Source organism: Rosa chinensis, chromosome 1 (assembly GCF_002994745.2).
Source record: "Rosa chinensis cultivar Old Blush chromosome 1, RchiOBHm-V2, whole genome shotgun sequence".
Lineage (NCBI taxonomy): Eukaryota > Viridiplantae > Streptophyta > Magnoliopsida > Rosales > Rosaceae > Rosa > Rosa chinensis.
In genome coordinates, this window is record NC_037088.1 from 45,569,997 (window position 1) to 45,586,143 (window position 16,147).

General features: G+C 39.5%; 1 protein-coding gene across 2 annotated transcripts; it reads right to left on the minus strand.

The window, feature by feature from the left end:
• Positions 1-353: 353 nt before the first annotated feature.
• Positions 354-2,457, minus strand: LOC112180074 (F-box protein PP2-A13). Of its 2 annotated transcripts, XM_024318582.2 has the most exons (4): positions 1,583-2,457; positions 1,345-1,463; positions 1,208-1,273; positions 354-1,108 (listed from the first exon to the last, which is right to left on the minus strand). In XM_024318582.2, exons 1-4 carry the CDS (start codon positions 1,895-1,897, stop codon positions 697-699), a joined length of 912 nt encoding a protein of 303 aa, XP_024174350.1. In that variant the 5' UTR covers positions 1,898-2,457; the 3' UTR covers positions 354-696. The 2 variants fall into 2 exon arrangements, with proteins under 2 accessions (XP_024174350.1, XP_024174359.1); XM_024318591.2 differs by lacking the exon at positions 1,208-1,273 and having other exon boundaries at positions 1,583-2,445.
• Positions 2,458-16,147: the final 13,690 nt, after the last annotated feature.

Consider the following 16,147-nt stretch of genomic DNA (forward strand, 5'->3'; position numbering starts at 1 on the left):
ACGGTTTACGACTATTTTATGTTCTTGTATTTTGATCGAATCTTTAAGATGTTAGTTTTGGTTCAAGTGACTCTGATACTAGTTTAGTTTTAGAGTGTTATCGCTGAAAATAACATGTGACTCACACATGTAGGCCGGAGCGCTATTCAAATTGGGCAAGAGCCACTGTAAACAAATCTCTATTAACCCAATGAACACTTTAAGATCTTAAACATGCTCACGCTCGGAGCAAAATACTTTTATTTCTTTGTAGGTATTAGGATGGGGGCAATAGCAAGAAACCAAATGCTAATGCCAAGATGATGATTGATGAGAACAGAGAATGCACATCAAAGTTAATTGGAAATACTATATTACCATGAAAAAACAAAGGGCTTTTTCATTCATTGGCTTACGAGTAGAGTACAGAAAACCAAGCTACATAACCAAGAAACAAGAAGAAAAGTGCTTTGTCAAATGAAATACATCGATTGATAGTGGACATAAGACTCACAACTCACAATACATCGAAGCAGTTTCTTCATCTGGTAAAATATAACTGCAAACAACACTCCAACATTCCTAACAAAAGGTACAATATATATACATATTCCCTCCCAAAAGAGATTGCATGCCCCTAGAACGAACCAGTAATCTCCATCGATCTCTCACTCACTGCAACTAGTACTTGCCAACTCTACCTCCTAACAAAACGAGCTAATCCTCTTTTCCTACACTACTAGGGCGTATCAACACAGAGTCTACACAGACACCGCCTTTGGTGTGAGTACAATCGATCTGGGTCATCGAATAATTGATCTTGATCAAAGCATGAGGATTGTCAACAACAAAGTCTCCCACATGGTAATTGACCCAGTTTCCAGGGTTGTCCAAGTAATATTCTGATACAGCCTCGTGACCATTAGAAGTTGTAAGCTCAAACTTCACTGGTTTTATGTTCCAGCCATGAACATGCTCCGAATTGCATACTCGGCGACCAAGTCTCTTGGAGGATCTGCCAAGGTGGAGCCTAAAGAAGAGGCTATATTTCCCTAATGGAAATTGAAATTCAAACTCTCCATTAACTTCAAACCACCAGGTTTGTTGGAGATAAGCCACTGTCTGAAACCTACACAATTTAATAACACAACACATCAAGTTCTTGAATCCCCTATCATTTCAGATTTTGTGGAACACGAAAATAGTATGACCACAATAGAAACATTACATATGAAAAAGGGGCAAGGCTCGCAAACTGGGACAAAGATACACAATTGAAGCTCTTGCTGGTTTCCTGGCTCATATCAAACTCTTTAACATAAGGCCTAAAACAATAATGAACATATCCACTATATACATACTCACCTTGATTCATCACTCGCTATGAAATTCCAATATCTTCGATCATCTATCCCTGTAATCGATAACGCCTTTGAAGAAATCGATAGATGAATACCACCCTTGGTCTTATCTAGCCAAATTTGCTTCACAAAACAAGAAAAATTCCATAACAAATTAAACTAAACTCATGTAAATGCAAAAAAAATCCCATCTTCTCATAGGTAAACAAATAAGCAGTATAGCTTAGAGAGTAAAAAACTACCTTTGTTCCATCATCAAATGAAATAGACTTGCAAAGCGTGGTATAGATGTCCCTCTTCCCTGAATTCTTCACCATAGACTTTTCATCGAACACCTTGTCCACAATAAACCGGTAATTGGTGGGCAACTTCGATTCCCAGATGAAATCGGCCCACGAAGCACCACGAAAAGCCCGGTTCAACCGGGCCAATTTGCAAATCTCAGGAGGGTCCATGTACATCAAAACCAACGCCACGCAGCTCTCTGGTATATCCCCAAGCCTCGGCTGCGCATAACCCTCCGTGTCCGAAACACCCCCCGATAAATTAGCGCCCATCACCCAAGTCCCAGAACCCAAATCCGAAATTATACAAAAACACACAGAACCCCAGAATCTGTTTCCTGTCTAAACCTTAAGCTTGAATCTGAACTTGTAGATCTTCTGAGATAGGTTTAGGGACAGGAATCCCAACCCAGAACTCAGATTCAAAAACATGGGCTTTTCAAGAACCAGAAATCTGAAATATTACAATCAAATCAACACGTTGATCACTGAATCTAGTTGTAATCTGGATCCTTGTAATCTACGTGAATCTGAAAGCTCGAATTTTGAGGGGGACAAAAATAGGAAAGGCGCTAACTTTGAGGAGAAAGATGAACGGACACGTGCGGTCGGATTCTTTACCTTCCCGCGGGTTTTTGCCCGGAGGTTAGTTTTTCTCCGGATTCTGATATGGATTTTCTGAGGCTGAGAATGGAGGAGCAGAGCCTCTTAAACAGCGCAACCTCGTACGGAGAGAGAGAAGGAGATGGTGGAGTTGGGGGAGTGGCCGTGTGATGCACGCGCTGTGGTTTAGCGTTGACGGGGTCCGTTGTGTTTCGGACACGCTGGCGCCGGCGCGTAAGTGAGAGTTGGGTTTATGGGACAATGCCAGTTGATATTTATTTCTTAAAATAAAATTCTTCTAGTAAATCATGGTTTGGGAAGATTGTTGATGATGGTTATGGATAAGAATGAATGGATAACGCTCCTTGTTCCTTGTGGAGGAAAAAAATTAGTGCTCATTGTACGAACTACAAATAGAAACTGCGAATGTCGCCGACTTAAAGTCCATACACAGAAAAGCAAAACAACAACTTAGAGGGAGATTATGATTCCATGAACGAGCGTGAGCACATTAAAAAAATGATAAATATTTCTCAGTTTGTTGGTGATAAAGTTGGTTTTCTTACAAATGTGACTTGAATAAATGTGATCAAAGAACGTTACCAATGTTCTTAAATTGTTCAAATATTTAAGAGAATGAAATTCACACCCTATTTTATAATCCACACTTCATGTTTTATTTTTTAATGACTTAAATTTTTGTCTTTAATGATTTAATTTTGTCTTTTTATAAGAATTTCAATCAAAAAGGGAAATAAGAGCTCAGTACCATTTGGTTTAGTGACATAAGTCTCCCCTTTGTAAGTGAGAGGTCGTGAGTTTGACTCACAATAGACTAGTTGTTGTATTTGATAAAAAAAAAAAAAAGGAAATAAGGAATGTAGATTGTAAAATGAGGAGTGTGAATTTCATTTCGCAATATTTAACCAATAGAAGCCTTATTTTGTTAGAATACTGAGTGAAGATGATACTATAAAAGACTTGATGGCACCATCCGATCAAATGAGGATGGACATGAGTGACAAATATTGCTTCTCTTTCTTTTGCATTACTTTTAGTATGTTTCGAAGTATGTGATGTTTTGATTTTTTCAATCATTAAATTTTAGTTTTATTTTATTTTTTTTAAATATGAAAAAGTATGATAGAGCTTTCAAATTTCCGAAACTTCTACTATATATTAGAGTATGTGATGTTTAGGTTTCTCAATCGTCAAATTTTCTTGTTCAAATTTGTAAATGTGTGATCGAGTTTTCTTGTTCATATTAGAGTAAAATTCTTCTTGTAAATCATGGTTTGGAAAGATTGTTGATAATGGTTATGGATAAGAATGAATGGATAATGCTCCTTTTTCTTTGTCAAAAAAAAGAAGAAAAAAGTAGTGCTCATTGTACGAACTACAAATAGAAACCGCGAATGTCGCTAACTTGGAAGTCTATATGCAAAAAAGCAAAACAACATCGTAAGGGAAATTATGACTCCATGAACAAGCATAAACACATGAAAAAATGACAAGTATTTGTCAACTTATCAGCAATAAAGTTAGTCTTTTGACAAATGTGACTTTAATAAATGCAATTAAAGAACCAACGTTCTTAAATTGATGAAATATTTAACCAATAGAATCCCTATTTTGTTGGAATACTGAGTGAAGATGACAATGTAAAAGGCTTGATGACGCCATATGATCAAATGAGGATAGACATGAGTGACAAATATTGCCTTTTTTTTTTTTTCCTTCTCCTTTTGCTCCAATACTTTTAGTATGTTTCAAAGTATGTGATGTTTCGAGTTTTTCAATCATTAAATATTAGTTTATTTTATTATTTTTTCAAATATGAAAAAGTATGATAGAGCTTTCAAATTTGCGAAACTTCTACTATATATTAGAGTATGTGATGTTTAAATCACCGCAGGTGGTCGAGTTGGTAAGAGCCTCAAGGTGTGGAACCCCCACACCCGGGTTCAAATCCAACCGATGCTTATTGAGATTAAATCCCAATATATTCTTGATGGCCGGGGGAGGAAGTGTTCTGACAAGATCCCTCCAGCACGGATTAGTCGCCTTTGAGGACACCGTGTCTTAGGCCCCCTCTTCCATTCAAACAATTGAACTACGTTGTCCAAAAAATTTTCATCTAAACCCGTAGGAAGAACCAAAGTTGATAAATAACCATATCACTTGGTCATATAACGAGACTCTTCAACATGGGTAGATTTATTAATCTTACTTTTTTCTTAATAGAGTGGGAGATTTAATTAGAAAAAAGATGGAGAGAAAATTTTTGGAAAAAGGTTTGTCCTCCGGTCTAGTTGAAAAGAGGTGATAAAGTACTCCAAGAGTCGGTGCTGAACATGTCTCCGACAAGTAGACCTGTAAATGGACCGGATTTTGATCCGGACCCGCTCCAAATCCGTGGCTATTGGACGGGTTTGGATCGAAAATTTTGATCTGTTGATCCGTTAATGATCCGGCCCGTTTTCATAATAATAAAATATTATTTTTTATTAATATATTATTATTTTTTTAAAATATAAAATATGCAGAATTTCTAATACAAATTTTTTGCAGAAATCTAAGGGACAGTCTACCACCCAAGATTTCAAGAAGCATTAAGAATTTTGATAATGTAATTCTACTTTTAATAATACTTTTCATGTTGTTTTAATATTTTATTAATATCTTATGAGGTATCATGATATAAATTTAATATTACTATTTAAAATTTTAAAATATTTGAAATTATAAACGGGTCGGATTAGCGGATCGGGTATCCGTTAATTAGGCTGATACGGATTTGGATCGAGCTATCAATGATCCGCCGGGTTAACGGAGTGGGTTTGGATCGATTTTTTTTTTAAGTAAACGGGTTTGGATTTAGGTCGATCCGATCCAAATCCGATCCATTTACAGGTCTACCGACAAGTCATCACATGCAAGAAACTTATTATTTACCACAATAGACTGTAAAACAAAATTTGAAAAGAAAAAAAAAAAGGAAAAGGAAAAGGCATGTCACCTTTTAGTTTTGATCTATTGGAGATAGGTTCTCTCTTGTAAATTAAAAAAAAAAATATATATAATTGAGGATGAATTTGAAGTCTAATGAATTTTGCAAATGTAGTTCATTGCTTTAGATTCTCCAACGTAGATTGATAACTAGATGGCAACATATGTATAAAGGATTTAAAAGAGACGAACAGGTCTTAGTCTGTAATTGTCATGTTCTTCATCAATGGATTCAATATTGTTTCAACTAATCCAAAAGCATCAAAACAAAAACAATGTTTGCAAATTTGTAGGCTGCAAAAAAATTGTTTGATTACTAGTTTTAAAAACTGCTTCGTTAGTTTTTGCTCCAGGTTTTCTGGAGAAGAGAAAAACTTGCTTGCGCTTCTTGCATTCACGTTGCGTCCGGCGGGGCGTCCTCCAGACGTAGTCGTCGGACGGGTAGTCTTCGTCTGTCAGTCCACAAGTCAAGGTCAAGGCGGCACGGGGTGGGGGCGAGAGTGGAGTTCTAATTGTTTGAGGACAAGTGCAATGGTTGATTTGCGACACAGAAACATGGATCAGCCTCTGCTGCCGAGCGTTCCGGCCTCTCCTGCCTGCTTCTACTGCCAGGTCGACATCATTAAAGCCGGGTGTCGACCTGTTCTAGCAGTTACATACTTCTTTGGCAAGGCTACAAGCCATGGTTACAGACCATGGTTGAATCATCTTGGGAGCCAGCCTCTGTTGCCGAACGGTCAGTGGGATTCAGCGGCGGCGGGATTTGAGTCCGGCCACGGTTACTGGCCTTCGGTCGAATGCAGATTTCGTCAGCGATGGTGGTAGGTTCCCGACTGCAAGGGGTGGAGGTTGTTGGACATTCTGGGTCGTGGGCCTTGCCTGTGTTCCTGGGCCTTTGCTTGTGGGTCTGTCTTAGGTTTTATGTTTTTTTTCAATATTAAGTTTAATATGTAGGTGTATTTTATTTACAATAAATCCTTACCCACTTTTGGTAAGGACATATGGGCTCTGTCCTGGTCTGCATATTCGTTATGCCTTGTCTGCCCTTGCGAGGCGACAGATCATGAATTGGTTGCAACCTCCAAGTGATAGGATGAAACGATGTGTTATTGGATTTATCTCCGGTTGTCAGCATATTGGGAAAGCTATTTTATTAGTTCTATGACATTGCTTTAACTTTCCAATATGCCACCATTATTGTAAAGCAGATAGAGTAGTCGGCATGATACTTTTTGCTATTTGGTGCATGTTTGAATACATGGTAGTTGTAGAGACTTTTGTTATTATTCAGGAGGTCCTATTGAGATGTATTGTAATATGGGGTCTAGGCACTATGTCCCCCCCTGTGTATTAATCAGTTTCATTAATCGAGACCTGAGGGCAGCCGCACAGCCCTTATTTAAAAAAAAAAAAAACAAAAACAATTTTTTTGCTTCAACCAACTACTAATTAAAAAGCCCTATCCACTAGAAAATTACACCAATCATCCTCATCAAAAACGATGATCAATTAAACTAATTATTCAGTCATATGTTTAAACAACAAGTGCTACAATGTAATTATTAAAAAGCTCACCTGTTTTATTGTTTTTTTAGATCCTAACCAAAGGCAAAGGGTCCATCTCCTTTCACAGTTTCACCTGTCAACTGCTTGCTCCTCAAATGCAAAAAGTGTTGAGTTTTCTAATCCAAATTAACTTCCTAATCAACAACTGTCCATGACATAATACCTAATTAATTCATAGGAACCACTACTTTTGTAGATCAAACTAAAAAAAAGCAACACTAAAGGTTCCTTTTAATAGAGGACCAAAATGTCTGGTTGTTTCTTTAACAAAACGTGAATCATACAACTATGTGTTCTAGTCTAGGGTATAATCCAAGCATTAGCATTCATCGACAAAGCTAATCATGAATGATATAAAATTGGATAGGCATATGTGGAGTTGAGTCAGCAAAGCTTCATGTAAATCCGGTGGTGGCTCTTCTTGTCATGGACACCACACAGGGAGGGAGGGAGGGAGGGAGAAGAGAAGAAGATGATCTTATCCATTAACAATAGTAGAGAGCTTTGTTTACATGTGTCAAAGTACAAATTAGTATGTTTACGTACATGTGATTTTGAGTTATTGAACTTTTAAATTTGTGTGTGTTGGGTTGTAATCTCAAGCCTGGCCTATAAGGAAACAAGGAAATGTATATTTGTATGAAGAATTGAAGTCATTCTTTTTTCAATTGAGAGGATGATAGGTCTTTTTATTATTATTTTTTTAATATTCAACTGAAAATCTACCGCTAAATCATCTTTGAACTTAGAATATATTTCTCTACTTTAGAGAAAAATTGCTAAAGAGGTTAAAACTAATGAATCTATATCATAATTGGGAATGTTTATTATATACGATAACTGGAAAAATGCCTAGCCTATAAGGAAACAATGGAAATATATATTTGTTTGAAGAATTGAAGTCATTCTTTTTTCTTTTCTTTTTTGAAAGGGGCTAGCGGCCCTCAAGTCTTGATTAATGAAGCTGCAGAATATAAAAAGGGGGGGGGGGGGGGGGGGGTGGACATAAAGCCTGAACCTCAAATTACAATAAGCATAAAGAGAGTATATATCCTGAAATAATACCGGGATTATCCTCAAAATCTATATATTCTAACAAGCACCAATAAGCAAAGAGTGCACGAAAGACTACTCTATTTGCTTTGACATATAAGGGGGGGGGGGGGGGACATAAAGCCTGAACCTCATATTACAATAAGTATAAAGAGAGTATCCTGAAATAATACCAGGATTCTCCTCAAAATCTATGTATTCTAACAAGCACCAATAAGCAAAGAGTGCACGAAATGCTACTCTATTTGCTTTGACATAGCAGTGATATACCGGACAGATAACTCTATAACGAAGAAGCATCATTACAAATAACACAGCTTTCCCACTATGTTGCCGCACAGAAATAAATCCGGCGACACTAAATTTCATCCTGCCGCTAAGGGCTTGCGTTCATTTGATCAAGCAAATATTTTGCCGCCTCGCTAGGCCAGACAAGGCACACTAAGTGTGCATACCGTGACAAAGCATGATACATTAAGGCTGCTAAACTCTTGCCTCTTATCAATAAGCTTGATAAACATACGGCACAGCACATGTCTATGAGTGCTTTACATGATCTACTATTATTAAGGTCTACTTTGTCTTCTATGGATATCTAGGTATATGTAAACAAACGTGTCAACACAAATTACTCTTTCAACTTATCTGACCTCACTTCATTTTGAAAGTGCATGATAACATATATAGATACATTGCCAGTAAACGCATATAGATGCTACACCCATATATAGACGAAGTCTCTTGTCTCAAAAGCATGTATAAACTCCATGGTATATATGCTTCCGTCATCCATTAATACTAAGCATTAGCACACTTTTTGACTAATACTTGGTCATGCGGCAATACCTTCTGAATTCTAGTGTTTTAGAAATATGCATACCTACACCTTAGCTCAATTGGACCACCTAGCTACGTTAGCTAATCACATGTACATATATTGCTCGCTGCACATTTTCATGTACATATTTGATAAGTGATCAGCTGATTTGCCTTTGTCATTATCAAAATTGACATTTACTAGTGTCATGCCTTTACTTTTCAGTAAGCCTTAAGCCTGTTTCACAAATAACTTAGGCCAATCAATATTGTTAATGGCTACTATGCCAATCAAAATATATTAATTTGCCATTAATATAAATTACATTGCACCCCTTCAATTCACTACCATTGCTATCTACTAAATATATTTTTCATGCTATTTGATAAGTGGCACCAAAGTAAGCGTCCTGCCTCGTGAGTTCTGCTATTTGTAGGTATTGGGGCATATTGCTCGGTTGCTTACTCAGAATGTCCAAACATATAAACAGCACCGGGAGTAAGACAAGGTAATTTAACTTAAGCATGGTATGGTATATATATGACATACACAATAACATGGCGTCAGTGTGCATGACATATGGGACGCAGAAGCTCAAGTAGGACTTAGTTAATAACTTGATATATATGCATACTTGGTTTGGACAGCCAGTTTCAATAGATGGGTATGCGTCGAAGAGCAAGTAGAGATGACACATGCGACCAATGACAAGGTACCAGAATGCACTAAAGTATGAATCTACGTGGTTTTGTGCAGTATCCATATATGCGGTCATTCATATGATAATCAATACCACAGATGAGTGAGAAGCATGAAAGAACTTATCTAGGCTTGGTGATTCCTCGATACCATGGTCTAGTTTGGGAGAATAAGCTTCAGAGAATTGAATGAGTGTTAATGCTCGTGATTCAGCAGTAGTCAAATTCCGTTTAACGTTGGTCTTTGTTCGGACCGCTAAATGAGATGAATATGGTGCTAGCACCACTTGTTAAGTAAGAGACACAGACCGTCAGAGGGGAAGACTGTGGTTGGCGGCCTTCTCAGCTCCAATGCCTAAGTCAGTTTATGTATATGTATTGACAAAGTAACGTTAGATAAGATAATTAATGTGTATTTAATGAGGAGAGAGATGGACCTTTTATAGATGGGGAGGAACCTAATCTCTTCCTTGCTTTCGATGTGGGACAAATATGCATTAGGTCTTGGCTTGTGATGCCTTAGCGAGGTGGTTTTGCGAGCCCCCGAAAATTTTGTTTAATTTTTGAAGGTAAATTTTTCGCCAATAAGATTTTTTTTCACAAGGTCACTCAAGTGAAGGAGTTGAGTTCGAAGATTTCTTTGGTGACGAGATTCTTAAATTTGGGCCAATGTTCTTTTATTTGGGCCTAAATTGTTACTAGAATTTATCGAGACAAATTGTCGAAGTAAATTGGAATAGGATACGAATTGGTTGTAGCGAATTTGAATATTGAGTCTGTTAGAGAAATCGTTGGTGAAAAACGAATCAAGGTTACGAGCCCGAAAACCCGAAAGCGATCAGCAGGGAGTATTACGTAATTTGACGTGAGGGCAAATTCGACATTTCTCACGCGCTAGTATAAATAGGAATAGAAAACCCTAAAATCTCATTCTCTCCCTTTCTCCTCTCCCAGCCGCGTCCTCTTCTCTCTCTCTCTCCCTGACACTCCCCCTTCTTCTCTCTGCAACCACCGGAGACTCCAGCTTCGGCCACCATCTCACCACACCGCTACCCCCAATCGATCCAGCATCCAAATCCGACCCAAGCCCAAGCCTCACCATCGACATGCATAGACTCCGGCCTCCACCTGTGATCCTCCGAACCACGACGCCACTGTCGCTACCTCTTTTCGAATCCTGGCTACCGCCTCACCACACCACCATCACCGCTCAGCTCAGTGGACTACGGAGATCAAAACCCAAAAGCAACTTCCCCAACCGACGCCGGAAGACCACCGTAAGCGCCATCGCCGGAGACTAGGATCTGCGGTTCTTTGTTCTTCAATTTCAGGTCTGAATCGAGCTATAACACTCACATGGATACAATCCTCGCTTCACAACCTCCCAAGCCCCTAAATTCTGGACCTCCGACTCCGACTAGAGCTACCGCTGGTACGTGGACCACCATAGCTCCGTCGCTCACAGTCACCGGAAACGTTAGGTCTTCTCGATTAGGTAATTTCCTGATTTCTCTTAGCTGGAGCTTCTGGTTTGAGTAGAGTGAGCCCTACTAACTTGTTGTTTAATTTGGAGTATGAGGTTTGTGAAGTTTTGCGTATTTGGAGTTTTGGAGAAGAGGAACTATTGGGCCAGTTCATTGAGAATGGATGGAGGTAAGGACCACGAACTCTGTCTTGCATATGAATTTGGTTAAGGTTGGATTATTAAACTCGTCCTGCTTGCTAGGAATTCGAGTGATTGTTGGTCAAGGAGCAGTCGAGCCAGAGCAGCAAAGATTGGATTCGCCTTTGTTTGAAAAGGGAAGAAATGGTAAGGATTAGGCTCAGTTTCTGTTTTGGATACAAACGTTGGTGTTGGGTTGATTGTTGAGTTTGTACTGTCTGCTAGGGATTCGAAAGATTGGTGAGGATGGAGCACGACTGTAACGCCCCAATCTGCACCTCGCCAGCTTGAGCACGTCACAGTGCCGTGAGACTCTAAAACATAAACCGAATGCTCGATTTACATTCTAGAGAATCGCAAGGCATTTTTGTTGATAAACTTTTCGGTAAATCGCACAGCGGAGACTTTAAAATACTTTTGAGGTGAAATCTTCTTGAAATTACAAAATTCACTTTGTTCGTCTAGAACTTGTCATTTTTGACTGGTCGAGGATTAATAGACTTAACCACACAATGAACACTCAACAACAAGTTTCAAAATGGCGTGGATCAAGAAATAAAGATCAAGAGTACATCAGAAACTCGTTTACCGTCCGGAAAGGTTATCAAATTCCACGCACCCAGCTTCGTCCGCTACAATCCCGTTACCAGTGCACAGTACCTGCACATACACTGTTGTAGGGGTGAGCTTTCGTCCTCGCTGCTCTATGGGACCTACTCCGGCTAAGTTTGAAAATCAACTAAAACTTTGTAATAATTTGGATTTGGGCCCAGTGTGAAAACAAAGCGAATATAGAGGTAAGAACGACAAACTTAAAATATCATTCATCTTAAAACTCGATGCATGATTAGAAAACTACGTGCGATTTACCTGATGGCCTGGTTCCATAGAACCAACATCTGACCTTACCAGTCACAGAGCGCCAAACTTTAACACACTAGCTACACACACGGAACCGGGTCGTCATTGCGATTGCGCACCGTCTGACCGGTGTAGCTAACCCTCCGGAGGTTTAGGGGTGGCTAATCCCCAAGGAAGTCATCGACCACCTTTCCGCTCTCACACACCGCCATCAACAATCTTATACGCACGTTAACTTAAAAACATTTCAAATTTGAACTACAGTATACTTTCATCATGCATCAAATATAATCAAACATGGAAAACCATTAGCCAATAGAGAGTCCCGAGTCCCCTACCTGGATTTTGAAGCTTTACCATTTCACGTTGTTCTGAGATCACGAACTTTCCGTTCCTCTGGTAGCTGGAGTCCTAAGTTCTGACATTTTGATAGTTAATATATTTTGAACAATTATTTAAATCTTGACGATTAATAAATCGTCCGACCAACTTTTCCTAGTTTGACTAGGAGTTGACAAGTTTGACCAACCGTAATAGGTTCGATAATTAACCCAAATTACCGAACATTTTACGTGAAATTACGATATCGACCAATTACGACTATGTCGAAGTAAATCAAGCAACGACTTAATTTCAAACATATTAGGTGTACCTGAAATTTGCTAAGGCCACCCAATACTTTCGAATTTTCATACAAGGTGAGCCCAAAACTACTAAGGGCACCCAACCCTAACTTTTCTCCTTAACTGAAATATAATTTCTTCCGATTCACATCAACGCAACCACTAACATAACAAATTGCCTTAGCAACCTTAACTAAATATCAAACTGATAAAACCAACTCCCTTACAAACAGTAAGTACCAACCAGAAACGAACCCATACCAATTCAATCCACCATTCTCAACACAACTTCACAGTAAACTTGTAAACACAGGCATTCAACTTCAGAAGCAAACTATACAAACAAGTTCCCAGAACTGTCAATGGATTCTAACTAACCTTGCCATCAAACTCGATCACAAACAAAATCCCAAATTGCAGGTCGGCTCTCTGTCGAAGAACACAGCAAACCGGAGTCAGCCTAGTCGATTCTGAGTTGATCAACTCAACCCAAGACTGCAGATTTATCTCGACCAAGACCCAAGTGGTGGTTAGGACGCAGAAGTTAAACCGAGGAAGCCAAAACAACCACCGGCAACGTCAATTTCGACGGCGTCCGAAGCATACCCAGAAACACAATCCATTAATCTCAATCGAATTGAAAAACTAATTAGACTAACGTGCAGAGCGTGATGAGAGTGAGTTTCATACCACAAGCGGCTCTGTCGGTGGCCCGAGTCGCTGGAGTTTGCAGAAATCGCCGGAGGAGACCCAAGGCTTTCAGTCGTCGAATCCCCGCTTCTAGTCGCTGCATGTAAGATCTGGAACCACAGGGACGTAGACGACGCGGAGGCGAAGGGAATGGTGGGTGTTCGCCGTCGTGGGGTGGCCGGATGGTGGCGCGACAGCCGGGTTTCTTCTCGGGTCGCGGAGGTGTCTGGGTCGGAGAACTCTAGTTCTCTCTCTCTCTCTCTCTCTCTCTCTCGTGTTTTCTGATTCAATCTCTGTCCTTGATCTAATCAAGGGCCCTATATACCTCAACCAAAATAGAAATCAAGGGCCAGGATGAAGCGGTGATAGATCAACGGCCAGGATTGCACCGCTGAAAATCTTATTTCTTTAATTTATTTTCTAAAATTCCACAACTTCGGAAAATAGCTATAAATGGCTCGGGTATCCGGAAAATTCCCCGAAAATTTCCACGAACTCGTTGTGACATGTACTTTATTATCCAACTCCTAAATTGAGGATTTCACTTTATGAAAATTTCTGAAAATTTCCTCGAGCATCTTAACCTTTATCGAGATCGTTGAATAGTTTCGCGTACGATCTCCGTTAAGCTCGATACATTTTTCCGGGGCTCACAACGACTATGTTGGATCGAGTTACAGTTTGGGAAAGAAGAATGGTAGGGCCCGATTATTCTGAATTGTGAAATTGATGGTGATGGTGTTCTGTTTCTGATCGTTGTAAATGGGTTTGTTGGAGTTGTTTTAGAAAGTGAAGTTGTTAAAATCAACAGAAAGTAGTTTGTTGCCTCATGAATGGAAAAGAGTAAAATGGTGATATGGGGGTTTAAACGTTTGGTATGTCATCTGTGCTGATGTTGTGATTTCTAGTGATGCTTGTGATCTTTTTGCGTTTAATTAAGGAGATGAAATTGTTTTAATTGTGGATTTGTCGTAAATACAAGGTAGACAAAGAATGGTTAAATTGGTGACCTTTATGCGGTTAAGTGAAATTAGGACATTCAATTTCGATAAATGAAGTAAATTACAATTGAAGTACTTTAAAAGCTACCTTATCCCAAAAATCGTAATCCATCGGGAATGGTGGTTGTGTTTTGTTTTCTTAAAGTAGAAATGCTAAACAAATGAAGGTGAATGTGTCAAGTATGGTCACCATATCCCAAATGATTTATATGCTATATCATTTGGATTATTTGGGAATGGTGGTTGCTATTTAATTGCTTAAGGTTTAAAAGATAAAATAAAATGAGGTCAAACCGGTTGACTGAAACTTTAACATGGAAACAAGTGTGATCACCATATCCCGAATGAGCTTACTACGTTAAGTGAATTGTTTGGGAATGGTTACCATTAAATATCGATTCTGAATAAATTGGTGACTCATAAAGAAATTGAGCAAATGAGTTATGAATTGGTTACTTATTGGTTTAATTTTATTATAAAGGACTCGAGCGTGTGCACATGAAATTGGAAGAAGTATCGAAAGTCGGAAACGAAGCTAAGTTTGAGTGAGCACTCCATATCCAGGTAGGGTGAGCTGTCCCTTCCTTGTTAGAGGCTTTTTGATATATGTGGAATGCTATTCTAAGATAGTATGTTGCTTGCAAGAACGTTTTTGGTTGTTTAATAGTCGATGCCTTGTGATACATGTGTTTTCAGAACTGATAATTGCCAATTGCGAAAACCGAGGCTAGACTTGCATGTTGAGATACTGTACCCTTGTATGTTTATACTTGTGACCTGAAAGTGAATGAGACCTAGACGCGTAGATTCCTAGGGATTCCACGGTGTCGATAATCGTGAACCTCCGGAGGGGGCTGTGCTCCTATGTTTGTCGAGGAAAGGTAAGTACAGACAGTGAACCAGTCATAGGAGACTTAGGGCCAGGAAATGGACACTTTCGCTACTTGTAGTCACGGGGACTACAGAGTAGTTGGCTGGTTCTCGAAGGATGACGGACCAGGTCGGTCACCGATTCGTTTTATTTTAGCCGGCAAGTAAGTATCTCAGAGCTCCAAATTGTGTGAAGCATACTGCATATGCTTTATAAAAGAAATAAATGTTTGTGATTGCCTATTTTTAAAGTATTTTCGATAAACGTGCACAATATTACGTGGTACATATTTTCGATTATTATTATTATCTTTCAAACCTAGCATGGTTGGGTCGGCCCCTACTGGGCATGCGAGGACGAAAGCTCACCCCTACAACAGTGTGCAGGTTTCGAGTACGTGGTCGGGAAGCGTACATGGGAGGCACATGGTCCGCTTGGCGCATTTCTCTTTGACTCTGTTAAAAGAAGGTTTTGGCCCCTTGTTTGGTTACATTTATTTATTTATTTCTTACTCGTTTACCAAAAACTCCTGGAGACCCGTAACCCTGGGGCGCGTCTCCCATGCTTGTAATTACTTAGTGATTGTTTTATTTTCCAGATTGGTCTCCGATCTCAAGCCCAAAACTCTTAGCCCATTTCAAATTCCGCTTTTGAAAATGTGTTGTTTGGTTGCTAGAACGACTTGTCTAAGAAAGTGTTTTGTGAACCAACAGTTTGAACCCAAAAAAGCCTTGCGATTTCGGGTTGATGAGTTATCAGGATGTCATTTGTGACATGTCGGTTTCTCATTGGCTTGGGGTCGCGGCGCTGTGGGACCCCCCTCTTGGGTCACCACAGTTTTTGACACGGCGCGTGGGGGCGCATCAGCGGTGATCTCGGTCTGAGCCTAAGCTCAGGTGATAGCCCACTTGGTGGTGTTCCCGAAGGCATCACTCATGGCGGTGCTAGCGCTACTGGCGACATCATGGGCATAGCCCATGATAGCTAATTGTGTTTAGGCAAATGCCTATATAAGTACAATGGGTGTTTGCGAAAGAGCAAATATGGTGCCCAGAGAAGATAGATTGA

Bases quoted from the DNA above. Each gene is read 5' to 3' on its own strand.
- LOC112180074 (XM_024318582.2), bottom strand. From the start codon at position 1,897: ATGGGCGCTAATTTATCGGGGGGTGTTTCGGACACGGAGGGTTATGCG. The intron at 1,464-1,582 runs GTAGTTTTTTAC...TGTTTTGTGAAG, and splicing joins CATTTGATGATGGAACAAAG to CAAATTTGGCTAGATAAGAC. The intron at 1,109-1,207 runs GTAATGTTTCTA...TAAATTGTGTAG, and splicing joins GCCTTGCCCCTTTTTCATAT to GTTTCAGACAGTGGCTTATC.